The sequence below is a fragment of the Gorilla gorilla genome, chromosome 1, assembly GCF_029281585.2.
Source record: "Gorilla gorilla gorilla isolate KB3781 chromosome 1, NHGRI_mGorGor1-v2.1_pri, whole genome shotgun sequence".
Lineage (NCBI taxonomy): Eukaryota > Metazoa > Chordata > Mammalia > Primates > Hominidae > Gorilla > Gorilla gorilla.
The window spans coordinates 204,950,357-204,973,472 of NC_073224.2; the positions used below are offsets into that span (position 1 = coordinate 204,950,357).

At 38.3% G+C, this 23,116-nt stretch overlaps 1 protein-coding gene across 4 annotated transcripts in view; it reads left to right on the forward strand.

Moving 5' to 3' along the window:
- ZMYM6 (zinc finger MYM-type containing 6) overlaps nucleotides 1-23,116 on the forward strand; it is a 44,479-nt gene that overhangs the window by 10,609 nt on the left and 10,754 nt on the right. For 3 of the 4 annotated variants that reach the window (XM_055391423.2, XM_055391417.2, XM_063700452.1), the window contains exons 3-14: nucleotides 541-625; nucleotides 1,412-1,661; nucleotides 5,873-6,047; nucleotides 6,147-6,338; nucleotides 8,445-8,595; nucleotides 9,017-9,132; nucleotides 9,986-10,264; nucleotides 10,424-10,574; nucleotides 12,101-12,273; nucleotides 13,932-14,079; nucleotides 15,761-15,901; nucleotides 17,034-17,071. In XM_055391423.2, coding sequence (XP_055247398.1) covers nucleotides 541-625; nucleotides 1,412-1,661; nucleotides 5,873-6,047; nucleotides 6,147-6,338; nucleotides 8,445-8,595; nucleotides 9,017-9,132; nucleotides 9,986-10,264; nucleotides 10,424-10,574; nucleotides 12,101-12,273; nucleotides 13,932-14,079; nucleotides 15,761-15,901; nucleotides 17,034-17,071 — 1,899 coding nt within the window. Of the gene's footprint in view, nucleotides 1-540; nucleotides 626-1,411; nucleotides 1,662-5,872; nucleotides 6,048-6,146; nucleotides 6,339-8,444; nucleotides 8,596-9,016; nucleotides 9,133-9,985; nucleotides 10,265-10,423; nucleotides 10,575-12,100; nucleotides 12,274-13,931; nucleotides 14,080-15,760; nucleotides 15,902-17,033; nucleotides 17,072-23,116 lie in introns of those variants that run through there. The other variant, XM_055391433.1, reaches the window with a different exon arrangement.

The following is a 23,116-nucleotide window of genomic DNA, read 5'->3' on the forward strand; positions in this document are numbered from 1 at the left end:
AGTAGATTAAAATATTTTAAAAGATTCTCTAATTCTGAAAGATTGTCTTTGTAAAGATTAGTGTAATAACTTGTAAATTTTGACTTTTGAGGTGTTTGTGAAGGTATTTATGATTAGACTGTTTAAGAGATGAATAGGGCCGGGTATGGTGGCTGACGCCTGTAATCCCAGCACTTTGGGAGGCTGAGGTGGGTAGATCACAAGGTCAGGAGTTCGAGACCAGCCTGGCCAATATGGTGAAACCCTGTCTCTACTAAAAATACAAAAAATAGTTGGGTGTGGTAGCACATACCTGTAGTCCCAGCTACTCGGGTGGCTGAGGCAGAAGAATCACTTGAACCCGGGAGGCAGAGGTTGCAACGAGCTGAGATCACGCCACTGCACTTCAGCCTGGGTGCCCAAATGAGACTCCATCTCAAAAAAAAAAAAAAAAAAAAGAGATGAATAGGATAGAATAATTTTTTTTTTTGCTTGAATTTCTAGTTTACTTACATACATTGTATTCATTGCTCTTTTTTCTTTTCTTTTTTTTTTTTAAAGGAGTATGGATGTGTCCAACAGCCAAAAACTCAAGAAAGTAAATTGAAAATTGGTGGTGTGTCCTCAGTTAATGAGAGACCTATTGGTAAGAAATGGAACTGTATAAATTAATTACAATTAGTATTTGCTTATTCTGACTTTTAAAATTCAGGGAAAGCAACTTTTCATGTATGTCTTTCTCTTTCTTTAGAGCTGTGTTTTTTCAAACTGTGAGTAGCTGGTTTTCAGCAGCGTTTTAAAAAATAGAATAAGATTATATCAGAATATGATATGTGTAGTAAGGAAACATATTGTTTCATAAAACTTCTGTTTCAGTGATTAAATTGTACATAACATCCCCACATTTACAAACATATGTATGTGAGAACTGGGTTATAATATTAAATGTATTTCTTGCGTTGAGTAATGGTTAAAAAAAAAATTGAAACCTCTGTTTTGGAGCTCTTATTGCCTCATTAACTGGATTTCAAGATTGGGAATTTGTCCTAAAAAAGAGAGACTGGGCTGGGTTTAGTGGCTAACACCTGTAATCTCAGCAACTTGGGAGGCTGAGGCAGGAGGATCGCTTGAGCTCAGGTGTTTGAGACCAGTCTGGGCAACATACCTTATCTTTGCTAAAAATTAAAAAAAAATTAGCTGGGTGTGGTGGCATGTGCCTGTAGTCCTAGCTACTCAAGAGGCTGAGGCGGGAGGATTGGTTAATCCTGGGAGTTTGAGGCTTCAGTGAGCCTTGATTGCACCACTGCACTCCAGCCTGGGTGACAGTGAGACCCTGTCTCAGAAAAAGAAAAAAGAGAGAGAGAGAGAGAGAGACTGAGACTGTATATGCATTAGTATTGATACTAAAACTTTTTTTATTTTGTTTTGATAGCCCAGCAGTTGAACCCAGGCTTTCAGCTTTCTTTTGCATCATCTGGCCCAAGTGTGTTGCTTCCTTCAGTTCCAGCTGTTGCTATTAAGGTTTTTTGTTCTGGTTGTAAAAAAATGCTTTATAAGGGCCAAACTGCATATCATAAGACAGGATCTACTCAGCTCTTCTGCTCCACACGATGCATCACCAGACATTCTTCACCTGCCTGCCTGCCACCTCCTCCCAAGAAAACCTGCACAAACTGCTCGAAGTATAAAATTCTTAACATCCCTTTTTACTTTACCTTTTTTTTTAGTGTGTATATTGTTTAGTTCAAACATACTGTTGATACTTTAAATCTCTTTAGCATGTATCTGTAGAAATAACTTTTTAGTTAATGGAAGAATTCACCAATTTTAAATTTTGCAACATTAAATAAGTGACTTGGTGTTAGAATATTGCCTAAACCAGTTTTCTATCACTTTAAATTTTACTGTGGAAAGAAATAACAAATGACATGTGGGAATTGCAGGACTATCCTGTAATTGTAGACACCCACCATTTAAGTTTACTTAACAGTTATCTTGAAAGCTATTTGGTATAGCATAAAATAATATCACTCTTTTAATAGTATACAAAAGCTATTTAATTCTTTAAAAAGTAAAAACTCTACATGGTCACAAAAATGTGTTTATTTCTAATGTCCTTGTGGGGTCATTGTTGCTTTACAATAATGCTTAGATGCAGAGAGAGGAAAAAACAGCAACAAAGTCACATAAGTCTTTCCCTGCCTTAGTACATTTGAAGGATTTGGCATATTTTGCCTATTTCTGTGGTAGTGTAATTTGAGGAATACAGTGTGTTGTTAATAGTCACTACAGGCAAAAAACAGTAAGAGCTTGCTTTTAAATTGTGGCTCTGTCATTTATCTCTGTGACTTCGGGCTAGATATTTAACTTTCTAAGCCTCCATTTCTCATCAGTAAATAATAGTTGCTTCCTAGGACTTTAATGAGACAGTGTTAGCAAATGGCCTAGCACATAGCAAGTACTTAAAAAATGGAATCCTGTTATTATTAATAATAAAAATTATAACGTGTGTTACTATTTATAATTAACATAAATAAATATAATAAATATGTGTGTATATAATACATATTACTATGTATACTTAACATATCACTTGTAGGCCCCTATTTTGTCTTTGGCCGTGTTTATCTGCTTTGTGTCTTGAGTTAAACTATCTAAAAGTAGATCCTGCTATATGGAAATTTCCAAGTAAAGAGGAGAGAGGATTTTTTTTTTTCTTTGTTGCCCGTGGTGGAGTGCGGTGGCGTGATCACAGCTCACTGCAGCCTTGAACTCCCCGGGCTCAGATGATCCTCCCACCTCAGCCTTTCAAATAGCTGGGGCCACAGGCGCACACCACCATGCCCGACTAATTTTTGTATTTTTTGTAGAGATGGTTTTGCTATGTTGTCCAGGCTGGTCTCAAACTCCTGGGCTCAAGCAATTAGCCTGCCTCAGCCTCCCAAAGTGCTGGGACTGTTGGTGTGAGCCATCACATGTGGCCAGGAGAGAGGAATTTTAAAATATTTATATACTCTAAATTAGTTTGTTGCAAAGTACCCTTCTAATTAACGCTTTTATGTCATTCTCATGAAACTAATCTGAAAGAGTAAACTTAGTTTTCTATTTTTAGATATTGTTTCAACATACCAAATACCAAAATAAAATTAAATAATTTTAAAGAACATAACACAACTGATACATCCAAATGCCTATTGTTTTCTTAAAAGTAGTCACCCCCGTCAGTGACTTTTTAGCATAAGGTTAGGAGACAGATTCTTATCTTTTCAGCATGCATTTGATTTTTACAAATTTTCAAAGGCTGCTTGATACCTTAATCAGGCTAATATATTAGCTAATTAAATTAAGTTATACTGTTAAAACGTGATATTTATAAAATTAAAAGTTAAAAAATAGTCTAAGGGTTTATCTTAAGTTTTATCTTAAAAAAATTAGAAAAATGTTTTGAGCTATGTTATTGTTGGAAGGTGTGGTTTTTCTACGGTAAATGTTACGATATAACACTCATTTGCGTGTGTAAGATTCAGAGTACATTTATAATTTATGTGCACAGATTTTCATTATAAAGTCATTCTCTTTGATTTACATATTTTTACTTGCTATTTTTGTACTTATTATGCCACTGGCAGATTCACCTTATTAAGTGAAACTCTTTATTGCTCTGTTTTCAGTAGAAAAATCACTTTTCAAAATTAATTCTTCATCTGTGTATAAGCATATTCTTTTGGTTTCTAAGATTTGCTGTCATATTTTTACAATTGAGTTTTAAAGAATTAAAATAATTTTTGTTGTTGTTATTTTCTCATGGTTTACCATTGAATACACCTGTATAATAAAGGTGCAGGATGGGAGGCAGGATAGTGGAATAATTAATTCCGTAGACTAGAATCAGATTGCCTGGATTAGTATTTCAGCTTTATTGCCTACTAGCAATATGACTTTGACAAGCTATTTAACCTCTCATTTAGTTTCCTCATCTGTAAAGTGGCAGTTACAGTAATACTTAACCTCATAGTGGTTTAGGGATTTTTTTTTTTTTTTTTGAGACAGGGTCTCACTCTGTCACCCAGGCTGGAGTGCAGTGGCGTGATCCCAGCTCACTGCAGCCTCTACCTCCCGGGCTCAAGCAATCCTCCCACCTCAGCATCCTGAGTAACTGAGACCATGGGCATGAGCCAGCATGCCCTGCTAATTAAAAATTTTTTTTTGTAGAGATCGGGTCTTGCTCTGTTGCCCAGGCTGGAGTGCAGTGGCATGATCATGGCTCATTGGAGTCTTGAACTCCCTGGGCTCAAGCAGTCCTTCTGCCTTGGCCTTCCAAAGTGCTAGGATTATGGGGGTGAGCCACTGCACTCCATCATTTTTGTGGTATTTAAATTGGGTAATTTGAGTAAAGATAATAATGATTGGCACATAGTAATTACTCAACACACTTATTGTAGTATATATTATTGCCATTATTATTTACTTTGTGGCCTGCGCTAGTGTTCATAATTAGTGACTATTTCCTTTAGTTTTTATACTTGTCAGAAGAATGGCAATACTTAACCTCTGTTTTACCAGGGTATTGCTATTTGTGCTTATTGCGATAATTAGCTCTTACAAATTGGCTCTAGGAATCTCATAGAACCACCCAATTATTTTTGTTCTTCCTGTCTCGTTCTTGTTTCCATCTGTCCTCTGATACAAAGCCTTAACAGCCCTTTTGTCGTATATCATGCTTATTTTTTGTCTTCTGTTAGCTCATTTGTTTCTCAAAATCTTGCACTTTTAATTCTTAAACATTCATTTATTGTCTTGGCTGGACACGGTGGCTTATGCCTGTAATCCCAACACTTTGGGAGGCTGACCCAGGCGGATCATGAGGTCAGGAGTTTGAGACCAGCCTGGCCAATATGGCGAAACCCCGTCTGTACTAAAAATACAAAAATTAGCCTGGCATGGTGGCACGTGCTGGTGTCCCAGCTACTCGAGCGGGAGGCTGAGACAGGAGGATCACTTGAACCCAGGAGGTGGAGGTTGCAGTGAGCCGAGATCGTGACACTGCACTCCAGCCTGGGCAGCAGAGCGAGACTCCATTTCACAAAAAGAAAAAAAAAAGAAAAAAAAAAAGAAAAAATTCATTTATTGTCTCATTTCAGTTCTACTTTGGGCAGCCTCTGGCTAATGAGAGAACCAGTGTCTTGTGGTCTGGAGTTGTGGGATGGACACTGACTGGTCCCATTGGCTATAGCAGATGAAACTTGGTTGGGGCTGGAAGCCTTCCTATTTTTGTCTTCAGCATCTGGCTGGCTATATATATATATATATATATATTTTTTTTTTTTTTTTTGAGACGGAGTCTAGCTCTGTTGCCAAGGCTGGGGTGCAGTGGCACAATCTTGGCTCACTGCAACCTCCATCTCCCGGGTTCAAGCGATTCTCCTGCCTCAGCCTCCCGAGTAGCTGGGATTACAGGCGCCCACCACCACGCCCATCTGGTTTTTGTATTTTTAGTAGAGACGAGGTTTCACCATGTTGGCCAGGCTGGTCTCGAACTCCTGACCTCCTGATCCGCCCACCTCGGCCTCCCAAAGTGATGGGATTACATGCATGAGCCACCGCACCTGGCCCTGGCTGGCTATATTTTAAATATAATTCACTCTTGACAAATTTATGAATTAGATATTATAAGCCCCATTTTATACATGAAGAAATTGAGATAGTAATTGCATCATTCATTGTCACTCACCTGATAAATAGCAGAACTCATCAAACCCGGGTTTGCAGATGCCTTATCCTTTTTCTACCATACAATACCTGCCCTTAGTAAGTGTTATTTCAGCTCACAAAGAGGAGGAAGTTACAGTTGTGAAGAATACATTTCATTTTTACCTTTGTTATTTATTTTTAGAGACATTTTAAATCCTAAGGATGTGATCACAACTCGCTTTGAGAATTCCTATCCTAGCAAAGATTTCTGCAGCCAATCATGCTTGTCATCTTATGAGCTAAAGAAAAAACCTGTTGTTACCATATATACCAAAAGCATTTCAACTAAGTGCAGTATGTGTCAGAAGAATGCTGATGTAAGTTACATTTTACTTTTATTGGGATTCTGCTGAAAGAGATTTTTTTTTAACTGGCTCTGCTTATTTTGTGTGTGTATGTGTGTGTTTATTTCCTAGACTCGATTTGAAGTTAAATATCAAAATGTGGTACATGGTCTTTGTAGTGATGCCTGTTTTTCAAAATTTCACTCTACAAACAACCTCACCATGAACTGTTGTGAGAACTGTGGGAGCTATTGCTATAGTAGCTGTGGTCCTTGCCAATCCCAGAAGGTTTTTAGTTCAACAAGTGTCACGGCATACAAGCAGGTATGAATATCTATTTGTTGCATGTACTTAGGCCCACTCCTTCTGATTTGGCTGCACAGGGATGAACTACAAAATAAGAGTGAGCTCCTCCCATTAGTCCATCCTGATATGTGATTTCCCTTCCAGAAAAGGATAGATTCTGATGGTGTGAGGGATGATTGTGGTGGTAAGTTGATATAGGTAAAATAGGTCCCTTTTTTAAGGCTCCCTTCATAGCTAAGAATTTACAAATATGATTTCTTTTCTTTTTTTGAAATCGAGATAGGGTTTTGCCATGTTGCTCAGGCCGGTCTTGAACTCCTGAGCTCAAGCCATCCACTCGCCTCAGCCTCCCAAAGTGCCGGGATTACAGGCGTGAGCAACCACACCTCGGCCTCATAAATGTAATTTCATGATTTTCTGTGAGCATGAAATATTTTGTGATGTATTGATAGCAAGAAAACCATATTATAAATAAACCATAAGCAAGAGTTAAGATGATAAAATCAGTGAATCTAAACAAAGCTTGTCTTTTTCATTTCAAAATGTGTTTGGGAATGAATTGTAATTATTTGGTCAACACTGTCTCATGAGAATACTTCAAGTAATTTTATTTATTGTAATGAATAATGGATTAAGCTGGTTACTAAATATATCACCTTGTGTCAATTTAATTATTACTAATTTGTGGTTTTAAAAAGTTTTTCTTAAAGAAGTATCTTGTAAGGCCGGCGTGGTGGCTCACGCCTGTAATCCCAGCACTTTGGGAGGCCAAGGTGGGTGGATCACGAGGTCAGGGGTTTGAGACCAGCCTGACCAACATGGTGAAACCCTGTCTGTACTGAAAATACAAAAATCAGCTGGGCGTGGTGGCGGGCGCCTGTAATCCCAGCTACTCAGGAGGCTGAGGCAGGAGAATTGCTTGAACCCGGGAGGCGGAGGTTGCAGTGAGCTGAGATTGTGCCACTGCACTCCAGCCTGGGTGACAGAGCAAGACTCTGTCTCAAAAACAAACAAACAAAAAAAACAAAGATGTATCTTGTAAATGATAATTAAACTTTTTTTCAGTTAGCAAGTTTGATTTGTTGCTTCCTTTGAGCAGTTGGTAATGGACATATGGACATTCATCACTGAAAAGAATCTCTTTTTTTAAGAATTGCCATTTTTGGCAGTCTGGTTCTACTTTCACAGGAAAAGAATCCATGTTATTTTATATATGATCCCAAAATCAGTGCCGTTTCTAATTTTGTTACTAGTATTGTACTCTGTCTTTTTACTAGGAAGATTATGTAGTGAAACCTCACAATTTATATTTTCCTACAATTTCTTTTCATATTGAGAGACCTTATAATGTATCACTGACAGCATAGTGTAGTGGTTAGGAGCCTGAACTTTGGAGCCTGATGAAATGAGTTTAATTTCCTACTTCTTCTGCTCATCTGTTAATTTAAACTTTTTGTTAATGTAATTTTTGAGAGCGCCTCACTCTGTCGTTGAAAGGATTCTGTGATACACTATATATAAATTGCTCAGCCTGGGGCCTGGCTCATGGTAAGCATTCAGTAAGTTATAATATTGGTTATGTAAATGGTAGCTATTTTTATTATTTCTTAAAACATGAATAAACTTATAAGCAGATTTTATTATGATACTCAGCTTGAAAAATAGGTAGTTGTGTAGGATCTCTATTAATGTACATTAAGTATCATTTCTATCTCCTGCTAAAGAATCTCACAAATTAAGTAACCTTAAAGGTGGTAGACTCTTCTAGATTGATGTACAAGACTATACCAAGAATGGCCCTTTGGTTCATGGGTTAGCTGGTCTTCTCTGGTTATTGGTGATTAAAAAGTATGTAATGACTATTTAGTTCATTACTTGTGTTTGAATTCATGTGTTTTGTTTGCTAAGATCTCTATCTGAATAGTTACTAATTTTCTTCAGTTTCTATTTTATTATTGTCTGGAAGAACTTATTTTCCCACCTCCCAATAGTGTGGTTTCATCATCATGCTCAAATATTTCAACCAAGGGCCGTGGTTGTAGGTAGCTTTTCTTTTTACTTTTTTGAACAATATGTAAATATGTATGCTTGTACTAGGTATCTAATGTTATTTTATTTTAATAGAATTCTGCCCAAATTCCTCCATATGCCCTGGGGAAGTCATTGAGGCCCTCAGCTGAAATGATTGAGACTACAAATGATTCAGGAAAAACAGAGCTTTTCTGCTCTATTAATTGCTTATCTGCTTACAGAGTTAAGACTGTTACTTCTTCAGGTAATGTTTAAATTTGAGAAATTTATAGATTTAATAACTATTGAAGAAAAACGTAACTGCTTTTCTCTGATTTTGTTACAAGCTAAATTTATCTATTTAGTTAAATAAAAACCCAAGATTGACTTTTAAATAACTGACTTTTATGTGAAAATAGTTTTTCCCCGATTTTCTTGGTTGCAATATATACAGTATTTTATAATTTCATATGTGAGAGGAAAGAAAAAACACTTAAAATTTCCAAGTTAGTTTTTATGTAAGTGGGACTTAATAGAGGTTAGTTGTGGTTAGATTTCAGATTTTTATAAAGTTCCTTGATTTTTTTGGTATATTATTATTTAATTTTTTCATTCTCCCAATACATTTTTGTATTGTTTGTTCATTGGTATAACTTAATCATTGTTTTTAATTTTTTGTCACCAAGGTGTCCAGGTTTCATGTCTTAGTTGTAAAACCTCAGCAATCCCTCAGTATCACCTAGCCATGTCAAATGGAACTATATACAGCTTCTGCAGCTCCAGTTGTGTGGTCGCTTTCCAGGTATGATCTAAGGTAGCACATCATGCATGTGGTTCTGTTAGGCATCGATCTGTGGCACAGTGTTAACTGCTGAAGGCCTGTTCTTATGAAAGTTTAAATTTGAATTAAAAAGAAAAAAATTTGTTTCATCCAGGGGCCCAACCAGGTCATTTCTACAAAATATCTGAACCCAGATATTGGGTCTCAGCAGTTTCTTCTTTATTTAGGATCCTAGCCTAAACTGTCATTCCCTCCCACTTTCTCCCTTGGGTCTCTCCCCTTCAAGAAGATGGAAGCTAGGATTGTGGTTTGGGTAGGTGGTATGGTGAAGAACAGTAGCCTGATGGGATTCACATACCCCTTCGTCTCATCCTGTGTCAGAAACATAGTGACTCCTGGCATGGAATTGTAAGCATCCACTTGTCCCATTTTCTCCTCCCTCTCTGCAGTACACACACAAAGAGTAGAGTTTAGTAATCTCCGGGGTAGGAACATGCCTGATGCAGTATCCCTGACATTAGGGAGAAAGAGACTGCTGGTGGCTATTGTGTCTTAATAGCCATCAGAAGCTGGTTGATGATGGGAGTGCAGGTAGGGGGAAGTTTTAGGGGGAAGGAGAGGCCTGCTCTAATTTATTAGAGGCATATACTGGAGGTCTTTGTCAGGAAAGCCTGAATTCCAGTCCTTGACCTTTTAATGTTGTATTTCTCAGTCCTTTTATTCTGGAAGTATACCATTTAAACTCTTTCTCTGAGATAGAAAATTTTAAAAAATGTTTGTGGGGGACTTGATTTATTAAAATGAGGAAATGAAAAGTACCAAGTTATCTTATTTCTCAGTTGATAAAATCTTTACCTTATTTGTTTTCATTCAGAATGTATTTAGCAAGCCAAAAGGAACAAACTCTTCGGCGGTGCCCCTGTCTCAGGGCCAAGTGGTTGTAAGCCCGCCCTCCTCCAGGTCAGCAGTGTCAATAGGAGGAGGTAACACCTCTGCCGTTTCCCCCAGCTCCATCCGTGGCTCTGCTGCAGCCAGCCTCCAACCTCTTGCTGAACAATCCCAGCAAGTTGCTTTAACCCATACAGTTGTTAAACTCAAGTGTCAGCACTGTAACCATCTGTTTGCCACAAAACCAGAACTTCTTTTTTACAAGGTAAAGAGAGATCATGAAAGGGATTGTATATAAACTCATCCAGTAGAAACACTTTTGTGTTTTCAATTTTGATCACTCAATTTGCTTTGACATGAAAAGGAGTTCTTAAAGATAAAGCAAGTGTTTAGTTGGCTCTTAATGACTGTTGTTTCTCTGCAGGGTAAAATGTTTCTGTTTTGTGGCAAGAATTGCTCTGATGAATACAAGAAGAAAAATAAAGTTGTGGCAATGTGTGACTACTGTAAACTGCAGAAAATTATAAAGGAGACTGTGCGATTCTCAGGGGTTGATAAGCCATTCTGTAGTGAAGGTAAAGACAAAGCTGTTTTATTCACAGAGCATGGGTTGTTATAATTCATGACGACTTGGGCAATTAAGCCATGATTAGTTTTCACATTCTTTTTGTCTTACAAGGTGTAATTAGAAGTATTTTGGAGGCCGGGCATGGAGGCTCATGCCTGTAATCCCAGCATTTTGGGAGGCTGAGGTGGGTGGATCACTTGAGGTTGGGAGTTCAAGACCAGCCTGACCAACATGGTGAAACCCCATCTCTGTTAAAAAACACCATCTCTATACAAAATTAGCCGGGCATGGTGCCGCATGCCTGTAATCCCAGCTACTTGGGAGCCTGAGGCAGGAGAATTGCATGAACCTCAGAGGCAGAGGTTGCAGTGAGCTGAGATCATGCCATTGCACTCCAGCCTGGGCGACGAGTGAAACTCTGTCTCCAAAAAAAAAAAAAAAGTTTTTTTGAATTGTGTTTATAGTTAATTCACTTTAAAGTCAATCTTTTTATTTATTATTTTTGTTTGTTTATTTTTTTGAGACAAGGTCTTGCCCTGTCACTCAGGCTGGAGTGTGGTGGCATGATCTTGGCTTATTGCAGTCTCTGCCTCCCCGGTTTAAGGGATCCTCCCACTTCAGCCTCCCAAGTAGTTGAAGCTACAGGAGTGTGCCACCATGCCTGGCTAATTTTTTTAAATTTTTTGTAGAGACTGGGGCTTTCACCATGTTTCCCAGGCTGGTCTTGAACTCCTGAGCTCAGGTGATACTCCTGCCTCGGCCTCCCAAAGTGCTGGGATTATAGGCGTGAGCGACTGTGCCTGGCTGAAAGTCAGTCTTTTTAAATGTTGCAGTAATTGCAATAAAAAACTGTAAAAATGATTACATCAGTGGTATTAATAAAGAAAATCTCTTCATAAGTTTAGCTATGACATCAGAGATCTTTTTGTTCTTGCACTCATTTGTGAAGAGGAACTTAAAACAGTTGCTGCTTTTTGGCTTAAAAAACTTTTATACCTCTAATGTTTCTGAATATAAATGGCCTAATATTTAGAGTATATTTAAAAGGTGGTGGCAGGGCGCAGTGGCTCACGCCTGTATTCCCAGCACTTTGGGAGGCCAAGGTGAGCCAGATCACCTGAGGTCAGGAGTTTGAGACCAGCCTGGCCAACATGGCGAAATGCCGTCTCTACTAAAAATACAAAAATTAGCTGGGTGTGGTGGCAGGTGCCTGTAATCCCAGCTACTCTACTCGGGAGGCTGAGGCAGGAGAATCGTTTGAACCTGGGAGTCAGAGGTTGCAGTGAGCTGAGATCGTGCCACTGCACTCCAGCCTGGGCAAAATGAGTGAGACTCTGTCTCAAAAAATAAAATAAAATAAAAGGTGGTATAAGTTTTCGTTTGTGAATATAGAGACTGTCCTGTAATCTAGAGGCAAATAATTGTGTATTAGAAATTAGCCTAAAGTTTTATATCTAAGACCACAGAAACTTATTATACGTCCTCAGTTAATGTAAATTTGATTTTTCTTCCTTTCATCCTTCTGATCCTCAGTTTGCAAATTCCTCTCTGCCCGTGACTTTGGAGAACGATGGGGAAACTACTGTAAGATGTGCAGCTACTGTTCACAGACATCCCCAAATTTGGTAGAAAATCGATTGGAGGGCAAGTTAGAAGAGTTTTGTTGTGAAGATTGTATGTCCAAATTTACAGTTCTGTTTTATCAGGTAAATGTGATAATATACTTTTTTTGGCTTTCTGAAATCAGTGCAAATTGTTTTTATTTAAAATGTATTCAAATTATGTGAAGAAAAATTTGGTGTTTAGCACTGGATAAAATAAGTTATGGGCTATAATAGAAAAATTCAATTGAATATAAACATGAAATCTTCGGGATAAAAAGTATAGGATTTCTGCAGACTTTGTTGTTGGTTGGATATGTTCCTTTTATTTTTGCCTTCTTATGAGGCACTTTGCCCTTACTTGACTTCTTTCAGGTTAGAACTTCACATAGTGTTGCCTGAAGTGGCTCTCTCATTCAGGTTACTCTGAGGAATTTGAAGTTAGACCTTGTCTCACTTCATAGGTCAAAGGACAATAGCTGGCAACCATTCCTACCTCATTTTTAAAAAGATTAACTTTTTGAAAGGCTAACAATGGTAGCTACAGTTAATTGAACCACTAATACATGTCTGGTGCTCTGTAAGTGTCATTTCATTTAATCCTTACCATAGTCCCAAGAGGTAAGTATATTACTGCCATTTTATAAATAAGGAAAAGGACAGAGGTCCAGGGAAGTTAAGTAATATGCTCTTGAGGAAGCTGGTAGGTGACAGCAAGGCAGCATCTATAACACTCTGATAAATCACTGTTTGTTTTTCTACCTCTAAAAAAATAGAATTTTATTGTTGGGGGAGGGTAATATATTTTTCATGATTATATAATTAGGGCCAATCACAGTGCTTAAGACAAAGAATGTCTAATTAAATATTTGCTGAATGAATCAAAATCTTTATGACTCCAAAGCCCATATTATATCAACTACTGTAAGCTGCTTCTTAATTTTTTAAAAGTTGAACCTATCTTTATTTTTTTTTTACTTATTTTTTTCATTGTGTATCTTTTCTTCCCCCATCCCACCTGCCCACCCCACATCCCCCAGCCAGACAGAATCTTGTTCTGTTGCTCAGGCTGGTGTGCAGTGGCGTGATCAGTGGGCGATGTTGGCTCCCTGTAGCCTCTGCCTCCTGGGTTCAAGTGATTCTCCTGCCTCAGCCTCCCGAGTAACCAGGAGAGGTGGGCACCACCATGCCCAGTTATGAACCTATCTTAAGATAGATTCCCTTATTGGTAATTTTGAAAACAGAAGAGCATTTTTTTTTTTTTTTTTTTTATTGAGACAGAGTCTTACTCTGTCGCCCAGGCTGGAGTGCAGTGACACGATCTCGGCTCACTGCAACCTCTGCCTCCTGGATTCAAGCAATTCTCTTACCTCAGCCTTCTAAGTAGCTGGGATTACAGGCGTGCGCCACCACACCTGACTAATTTTTGTACTTTAGTAGATACGGGGTTTCACCATATTGGTCAGGCTGGTCTTGAACTCCTGACCTCATGATCCGCCCACCTCGGCCTCCTAAAATGCTGGGATTACAGGCGTGATCCCACAATTACCATGTCCGGCCACAATTTTTATATTATCTTGATTTAGGGCATCTATATAAAACAAATAATTAAATAAAATCAGTATTTTAAGGTAAGAACCTTATATTTTGTAGTCTCAACTGACTCATATATCCTGTTTTCGTAGTGCCTCTTTTTATGATTAATGTTATCTTTTCATTATTTTATAGTTTTAAGCCTATCTTGTCTAACATTTCTTTCTCAGATGGCCAAGTGTGATGGTTGTAAACGACAGGGTAAACTAAGCGAGTCCATAAAGTGGCGAGGCAACATTAAACATTTCTGTAACCTATTTTGTGTCTTGGAGTTTTGTCATCAGCAAATTATGAATGACTGTCTTTCACAAAATAAAGGTAAAATTAAACTTAGCTAATGGGATTTTTATGTCAGTGCTAGGACACTATCAGCACATACAGTTATAAATAATACAATAAAAACAAAATTTCACTGGATTCAAATAGCCTGAATTTCCTTAAATTTTTCTTTAAGAAGTCTTTAAGATTTCCCCTTGAGGGAAAAGTAATTCTAATACTTTTTGCTCTGATAGTCAAGCACACCAAAAGGCCAATAATGTATATGCACTAATTTTTATAGGAAACTTAGATTTGATTGCTTTTGATTGAATGTATCTGTACATAAATAACTTAAACTAGGGATATATACTATTTAGTTAATAAACCAGAAATAAAAACAGAAAATCAGGGCAAACAAAGGGAGAGTATAGTTAATATAGTTGCTGTGACTAGTGTAAAATTTGTTTCAGAGCTTGCTTATAGGCAAAGAGAAAAGAACAACACATTAATTATCTCAGAAAATATAAAATGGAACAGTTCTTCATGGGTAGCAAAGTTTATCCTAGCTAAGAATAAAATAATTTTGCAAGTAGGACAGCTAATGTGGTCAGAATATCCAGGTGAGTAGATAGATCCATGATATATTCATAAAGTAGCTCTCCTAAGTATTTCTTTCTAAGTATTAGATTAAAAACATTTGGTAGCCGGGTGCAGTAGCTCGCACCTGTAATCCCAGCACTTTGGAAGGCTGAGATGGGCAAATTACTTGAGGCCAGGAGTTCGAGACCAGACTGGTAAACATGGTGAAACCCCGTCTCTACTAAAAATACAAAAATTAGCCAGGTGTGGTGGTGTGTGCCTGTAAGCTCAGCTGCTCAGGAGGCTGAGGCACGAGAATTACTGGAACCCAAGAGATGGAGGTTACAGTGAGCTGAGATCGTGCCATGGCACTCCAGCCTGGGCAACAGAACGATATTCTCTCTCTCAGAAAAAAAAGCCACTTGCTATTGTGTTCTCTGATCAAAGCCTGGAGTGCTGCCTGATTGACAGAGCTTTGGCTCTTTGCAGTCTGGCCATTGCCTACCTCTGCAGTCTTATTAATGATTACCTTAATTATAAATGCCTTGTGCTAATCTTTCGTGTTAGCCCTCCATTCCCCAGAACCAGTCAGGCTGGTAGTAGAATATTCATTTTATAATATGGGTTAAGAAAACTAGTGTTATGGGGTTGGACAGCTCCCTCATTAACTTATTTATAAAAATTGTCATGTTAAGTTTTTATTTGATGCATGCTTAGGTCTAGGAGTTTTAATAGTCACTAATAGAACAGTCCAGTGAATCCTGAAGCTAATACCTGTCTTTTTTTTTTTTTTTTTTTTTTTTTTGAGACTAGGTTTTGCTATGTTGCCCAGGTTGGTCTTGAACTCCTGGGCTTAAGTGATCCCCCTGTTTCAGCCTCCCAAGTAGCTGGGATTACAGGCTGGTGCCACTGTATCCAACACCTGTATTTTTACCTGTTAAATGTCATTTGAGGTTTATAACTTTATAGAATTGGACTCTCTTTAAGTCCTAATGAACACTAATCTGACCAGAGTCACCCAACCTAACATGATACAGAATCAGATATTTATATTGCTTCTTGGAAACCTAGTTACTAAACAGGGTTTTGTGTGTGAGTGTGAGTGTGTATGAGAGAGAGACCCTTTTGCTTATTCCAGATCTTAACTTTTTATTTTAATCAGTAAATATTTCTAAAGCAAAAACTGCTGTGATGGAGCTCCCTTCTGCAAGGACAGATACAACACCAGTTATAACCAGTGTGGTGTCATTGGCAAAAATACCTGCTACCTTATCTACAGGGAACACTAACAGTGTTTTAAAAGGTATGACTTGATATAATGGCATTTGGCTAAGCCATAGAAGTGAGTGTTGTCTGGCCTAAGTAGTTCTCTCTTTTTGAGACAGAGTTTCACTCTTGTTGCCCAGGCTGGAGTGCAATGGCGTGATCTCAACTCACTGCAACCACTGCCTCCTGGGTTCAAGCAGTTCTCCTGCCTCAGCCTCCCGAGTAGCTGGGATTACAGGTGCCTGCCACCACGCCCGGCTAATTTTGGTATTTTTAGTAGAGACGGGATTTCACCGTGTTGGCTAGGGTGATCTCAAACTCCTGACCTCAGGTGATCCACCTGCCTCGGCCTCCCAAAGTGCTGGGATTACAGGTGTGAGCCACCGTGCCTGGCCAGTAGTTCTTACTGGTAATATCTTTCTTTACGTGATGTAGGGGAACATGCACCCCCTCCCACCACCTCCCCACCACCGCCTCAGGGGAGTGGGTAGCAAGCAAGGTGGTGTGGATGGGAAAGGAAGTGTTTTTATTTTTGTTTTTTCAATTTTTAATTTTTTTTTTTTTTTGAGACGGAGTCTCACTGTGTCACCCAGGCTGGAGTGCAGTGGCGCAATCTGGGCTCACTGCAACCTTCGCCTCCCGAGTTCAAGCGATTCTTCTGTCTCAGCCTCTTGAATAGTTGGGTTTACAAGTGCCTGCCACCACACCCAGCTAATTTTATATTTTTGGTAGAGATGGGGTTTCACCATGTTGGCCAGGCTGGTCTAGAGCTCCTGGCCTCCTGCCTTGGCCTCCCAAAGTGCTGGGATTACAGGCCACCACACTGAGCTAATTTGTTTGTTTTCTTTTTAATCAGGCAGGCTCTTGAGCCATAGAAGGCTCAGAGATACTCCCTGGGAAGTGATATTTTTTTAGGAGCCCAAATGATTTTAATATACCTACTCCTTTACTGCCAGAGATTCTAATACAGTTGGATGGGATTGGGGCCCAGGAATCCTTACCGTTATTAAGCACCCTGGGTGATACTGATGCAGTTTCCTTGAACCATTTTTCTGAGAAACTCTGGTTTAGACTCTAGCCCAGCTTAATGGAAGGAAAGTAACTTCTTGATTTCAGTGTTTACTTCTGTATATTCTAAGGATAATAATGTTTGTTTTAATTTACAACAGGTGCAGTTACTAAAGAGGCAGCAAAGATCATTCAAGATGTGAGTTTAATTGTTAATACTTTTCTTGATAATGCCACTTGGGCTTATTTTCACTTTGGATATGGCATTCTAATATATCTGAATACTTTTCTTTTTGCTGGAAGAGGGTCCTAGTCATTAATCTAGGTCTTGGGCACAACTAACAGTAAAGTGACTGGCATAGGCTTTTGACCATATTTCAGCAGCAATTACTGTTTTTGAAGATGACGTAAATGTGGATTGCTGTTCATAGTGGCAAGCTTAGTCTTTAAAAAAGTGGAGTAATAGATGGTGCGCTTTTGTTTTGAATCTTACAGTTTAATCTTAGATCATTAGTAAGAATGCATTCTTGATTTATTTTATTATTTGTATTCAGGTTCTTTAATTTATTTAAATTCTTGTTAATTCCACCTGGTTGGAAATAACAAAACTACATTATTTTTCTCTTTTACTATATTCAAGTATTTTCCTTTAAGTTTTGAAAGTTCAGTGTAGTCCTGTTTTATGCAACTTTGAATTATGTGAGACTGAAAATAGTGCAAAGTAAAAATATATTTAGACTTTCACTTTATGTCTCAAATTTGAAATATTGTGAGACTTCTCAAAATTAAAAGAAATGTTCAAGAAATGCATACTTTCAAGTCTGGCCGGCTGATTGCAAATTATGGCATTGTTGCCCTGTATCAGCATCACTTTAGCAGGAAAACAAAATTCCCGTCATCCTTTATTAGTATCACATGATACTGTATCAGGTCTTGGGTTAATGTTTTTGATGACTGTTATGCTTTTTTTTTGAGACAGGGTCTTGCTCTGTTGCCCAGGCTGGAGTGCGGTGGCATGATCATTCATAGCTCACTGCAACCTCGAAATCCTGGGCTCAAGCAATCCCCTACCTCAGCCTCCTGAGGAGCTAGGACCACAGGTGTCTGCCACCACACACAGCTTATTTTGTTTTTTTTCTTTTGTTGAGATAGGGTCTCAGTCTTGCTATGTTGCCCAGGCTAGTCTCAAACTCCTAGCCTCAAGTGATCCTCCCATCTCAACCTCCCAAGCTGTTGTGATTACAGGCATGAGCCGATGGCGCCCAGCTTGTGCTGCTGTCCTAACATTTGCTCTTGATATAATTAAAACTCTTTTTCATATCGTAGAACAATGCCATTTAAGTGTTATATTAAGTGGTGGTGCTAGTGCTAAAAAATGTGCCCCAAATTTAATAACTTTAGAACAAAAGTTAGATGTGATAAAAAATCTATGAAGATGACCAAACCACTGCTGTGATATCTCGTGCTATTAATTTAGGAGAGTGTACCCAGCAGAATATTAGCAGTAGTGCTCAAAAAACTGAAAGCAGTATTAAAGCAGGTATGCCTCTTAGTTCACAAAAATTATAACCAGGCAATGATAATGGAATAAATGGAAAAAAATTCTGGTAACACAAGTTGCAAGATCAATGCTGCCATAATGCACCCCTGAGGGCAATCTGTCATCTATGCTAAGGCATCAGTATTTTGATTTTGATTTGAAAAGAGGTGACAGTGAGACAAAAGGTTTACTACAAGTTATGGCTGGTTCTCCAATTTTAAAGCCCACCAAGGTTTTAGGAATATAAAAATGTGCTGGAAAGCTGTATCTGCTAACTCCAAAGCTATGAAAACATTTCAGCTTTACCATAATTTAAAGAGGCTTTAACTTGGAAGACAACGTAACACCTGCTAATAAGGAATCTGTGTAAGTAGAACAGAAGGTAGATTTGCACAGAGTTCCTGAAGAGGATATTGAATATTTGCTTGGGTTGTCCCCCATGGATTAATAAAGGAAGTCTTGCTAGAATTAGAAAAACAAAAGCAACTGGAAGAGGGTCCTAGCAGTCAATCCGGGCCTTGGGCACAACTAACAGTAAAGTGACTGCCATAGGCTTTTGACCATATTTTAGCAGCAATTACTATTTTTGAAGGTGATCTAAATGTGGATTGCTGTTCGTGGTGGCAAGTCTAAAGATGAAAAATGTGTCTGCATACCAAGAAATCCTCAGTGATAAAAAAAAGAAAGAAAAAACTCTCAAACCACATTAGAGTCATTCTTTAGCAAAAGTCTTCCAAGGAATCAGACCAGCCTTCACTGTAATGTGGAGAAGTAGCTTGTCCTAATTTAGTGTCTCGTAACTCTCTCATTATTTGTGTTATTGGAAGATGATAGTAATTTCTCCTTAATTATTTTCAAGCAGTATACCACATTAGATAATTAACTGTCATTAAGTTAACTTGCTGTTTATTTGAATATTATGTATTGTGCATTAAATTATATTTTAAAATTACATAATAAATCACTGTGTTGTACATTATTAACCACACAATTGTATAATCAAGGTATTAATGTATTATTATATATTAGTAAGTATTAACATGTATTCATAAAAACATTCTATATTAGTTGTAGATTTATGTACTCTGAGAATGCTTCTTTCCTCTGTATATATGAGATAATTAGTCTTGAATTATGTTAGTTTTGAATTATTTAGTTTTTTAGGAACATATACCTCATATTTCATGTAGCTGCCCTATATATGTTTTCCCTATGTGGAGTATTTCTATAATTCACCAGTCATTTAAACTATGTTACAGAATAGTTTTGATTAATATTTTTACTTTAGTCTGTAAAAAGTATAATAATAAATAATGTAGTGCTCTTACAATGTGAAAAAAAAAAAAAACACCTGACAGTTTTAGAATCTTTTCTTGGTTTCTCTGAGAACTTTGTTGTGAATCTCCCTCAAGTTACTTAAATGATTTTAAATTTTTGGGAAAGGTGAAAAATACAGAAAATTACAAAGAGGAAAATCTGTAAAACTCAGCAAACTTTTTCTATAAAAGTCTAGATAGTAAATATTTTAAACTTTGCAGGCTCTGTGGTTGCAATTGTAGACTCTGTCACCTCTGCCATTGTAGTGAAAAGCTGCCATAAATAATACATGAAAGAGTGAGTGTGGCTGTGTTCCAGTAAAATTTTATTTACAAAAACAGATGGTGGGCTGGACGTGGTGCACAGGCCATAGTTTGGCAACCCCTGCTCTATGATATTCTCACTATCCAGAATTAACCATTGTTAGATTTGGTTTATTTGCTCAGTTTCTTTCCCCTACCTTTTTCTTCTTTTTTAAAAAATTAACCATTACTACCAGTTAGTCTCCCTTTTACATCCCTGGAAGCAACTGCTATTATGAGTTTAGCATGTGTTCTTTTAGACAATCTTTAATATTTAATATTAAATGGAAAATATTTAATATTGTTTCAAAAAATATCAATCCATGTTGATACTGAGTAGGTTTGGTACATTCCTGTTTCCTGTTGATTATAGTAATGTTTTGCCTGTAGGTACCACATTTTATTTATCCATTGTCCTATTGATGAACATTAGATCGTTTCCAGGTTTTTGCTATTAAAAATCTTTGCAGCTAGGCGCGGTGGCTCACGTCTGTAATCCCAGCACTTTGGGAGGCCAAGGTAGGTAGATCTCTTGAGCTCAGGGATTTGAGACCAGCCTAGACAACATGGCAAAAACCCATCTCTACTGAAAATACAAAAAATTAGCTAGGTGGTGGCAAGTGCCTCTAGTCCCAGCTACTTGGGAGGCTGAGATGGGAGAATCACCTGAATCCAGGAGTTCAAGGCTGTAGTGAGCCTTGATTGCACCACTGCACTCCAGCTTGGGTGACAGAGACCCTGTCTCAAAAACAAAAAAAAGAAAAAAAAAAATCTCTGGGGCGAAGTGTGGTGGCTCACGCCTGTAATCCCAGCACTTTGGGACGCCAAGGATCACTTGAGTCCAGGAGTTTGAGACCAGCCTGGGCAACATGATGAAACCTCATCTCTATAAAAAATACCAAAAAATTAGCTGGGTATGGTGGTGCACGCCTATAGTCTCAGCTACTTGGGAGGCTGAGGTGGGAGGGTTGCTTGAGCCTAGAAGGTAGGTCAAGGCTGCAGTGAGCTGAGATCACACCATTGCACTCCAACCTGGGTGACAGAGTGAGACCTTGTCTCTAAATAAATAAATAAATAAAAATATCCGCTACAGTGAATATCCTTGTATATGTCTCCTGTGTGTGTAGATGTGTAGAAATGGAAGAGTAGAATTGTTAGGTCAAAGAGCATTTTCATTTTTAGGGCTGTTCCAACTTTTATCCCTACCAACAGTTATGACTGTACCCATATATTACAGCCTCACCATCATTTAATGTTGTCAAATTTAAACTTTTTTTGCCAATCTGTTTGGTGGTATCTTATTGTTATCTTATTTTATGTGTCACTGATTACCAGTAGGTTTGCTTATATTTCTGTTTTTTGGTCATTTGAATTTTCTTTGAATTTCCTGTTTTTAATTTTTCCCTATTTTTGTGTTGAATTATCTTTTTCTTAATGATTTTTAGGTGGTCTCTCTATAATCTGGATTTCCCCCCTTTTCAACTCATTATTTTCATCAACACAAAAATATGCAGTCCTATATCTTATCTGAGAATAATCCTTTTTTAACACCATGGCCCTCCAGCAACTATCCCTTTTCTCTGCTCTCTTTATGGAAAAACTCCTCTAAAGGTAGCCTGTTCTTGCCACCTCTGCCTCCTTATCTGTAATCTCTCCTTAGGTCATTCCAGTCAGGCTTTTGTCTGCACCACTGCATTGAAACTGTTCTTGTCAATATTGCTATCAGTCTTTATATTGCCAAATCTGGTAGTCAATTTACTGTATTTAACACAGTCACTCTTTCCTCCTTTCTTGAAATACTTTCTTCATTCAACTTCCAGGACATCATACTTGGCCCTTTTCTCAGTCTACATTACTTTTAGTGAATTCATGCAGTCCTGTGGTTTTATTTATTTACTGATTGAGACAGGGTCTTGAGTGCAGTGGCATGATCTCAGCTCACTGCAACCTCCACCTTCTGGGATTGAGAGACCCTCCCACCTCAGCCTTCTGGTAGTTGGGACCACAGCGGCATGCCACTATGTCTGGCTAACTTTGTACATTTTTAGTAGAGATGAGGTCTCGCTATGTTACCCAGGCTGGTCTCAAACTTCTGGACTCAAGCCATCCTCCCGCCTCAGCCTCCCAAAATGCTAGGATACAGGTGTGAGCCATTTCTCTTGGCCCAGTCCTGTGGTTTTAAATACCACCTAGATGGTGATTGATTCCTTCTAGACTTATTTAGATTTATTTCTCTTACCCTGACCTTTGAGCTCCAGATTCCTGTATCCAGCTGCCGACTTGACATTTACACTTAGATGATTAACAGCCATCTCAAATAATATATCTAAAACAGAACCCTTTTATCCCTCCAGACTTCTCTTCAGTGATCCCTACTTCTTACCACCTCCATTACCACCTCCTTAGTCTGAGCATCATCATTCTTTTGGATTATTGCAGTGACCTATCTGTCTTCCTGCTTCCATTTTTGTCCTTTGCAGTTTTTTCTCTACACTGTTACCAGAATGATCTTTTAAAAACCCAAATCAGATCATGTCATTCCTCTGCTCAAAAACCTTCAATGACATTCTGAAAAGAATAAAGGAGGCAAAGAGCAAATTTCCACATATTGAAATTATAGGAAAACTACAGATATAAAGCTACGTAGTTAAAACAATTGGTACTGGTGCACGAATAGACAGACAACCCAGTAGAAAAGAAATCCAGAAATAGGTCCAAACATATATATATATTTTTGAGACGGAGTCTCGTCCAGACTGGAGTGCAGTAGTACAATCTCAGCTCATTTCAACCTCCGCCTCCTGGGTTCAAGCAGTTCTCTGCCTCAGCCTCCTGAGTAGCTGGGATTACAGGCGCGTGCCACCATGCCTGGCTAATTTTTGTATTTTTAGTAGAGACAGGGTTTCACCATCTTGGTCAGGTTGGTCTTGAACTCCTGACCTTGTGATCCGCCTGCCTCGGTGTCCCAAAGTGCTGGGATTACAGGCATGAGCCACAGCACCTGGCCCAAACATATATTTAATATATGGGAATTTAGTAATGATAGAGGTGGCATTTCAGATCAGTAGGAAAAATATGGATTATT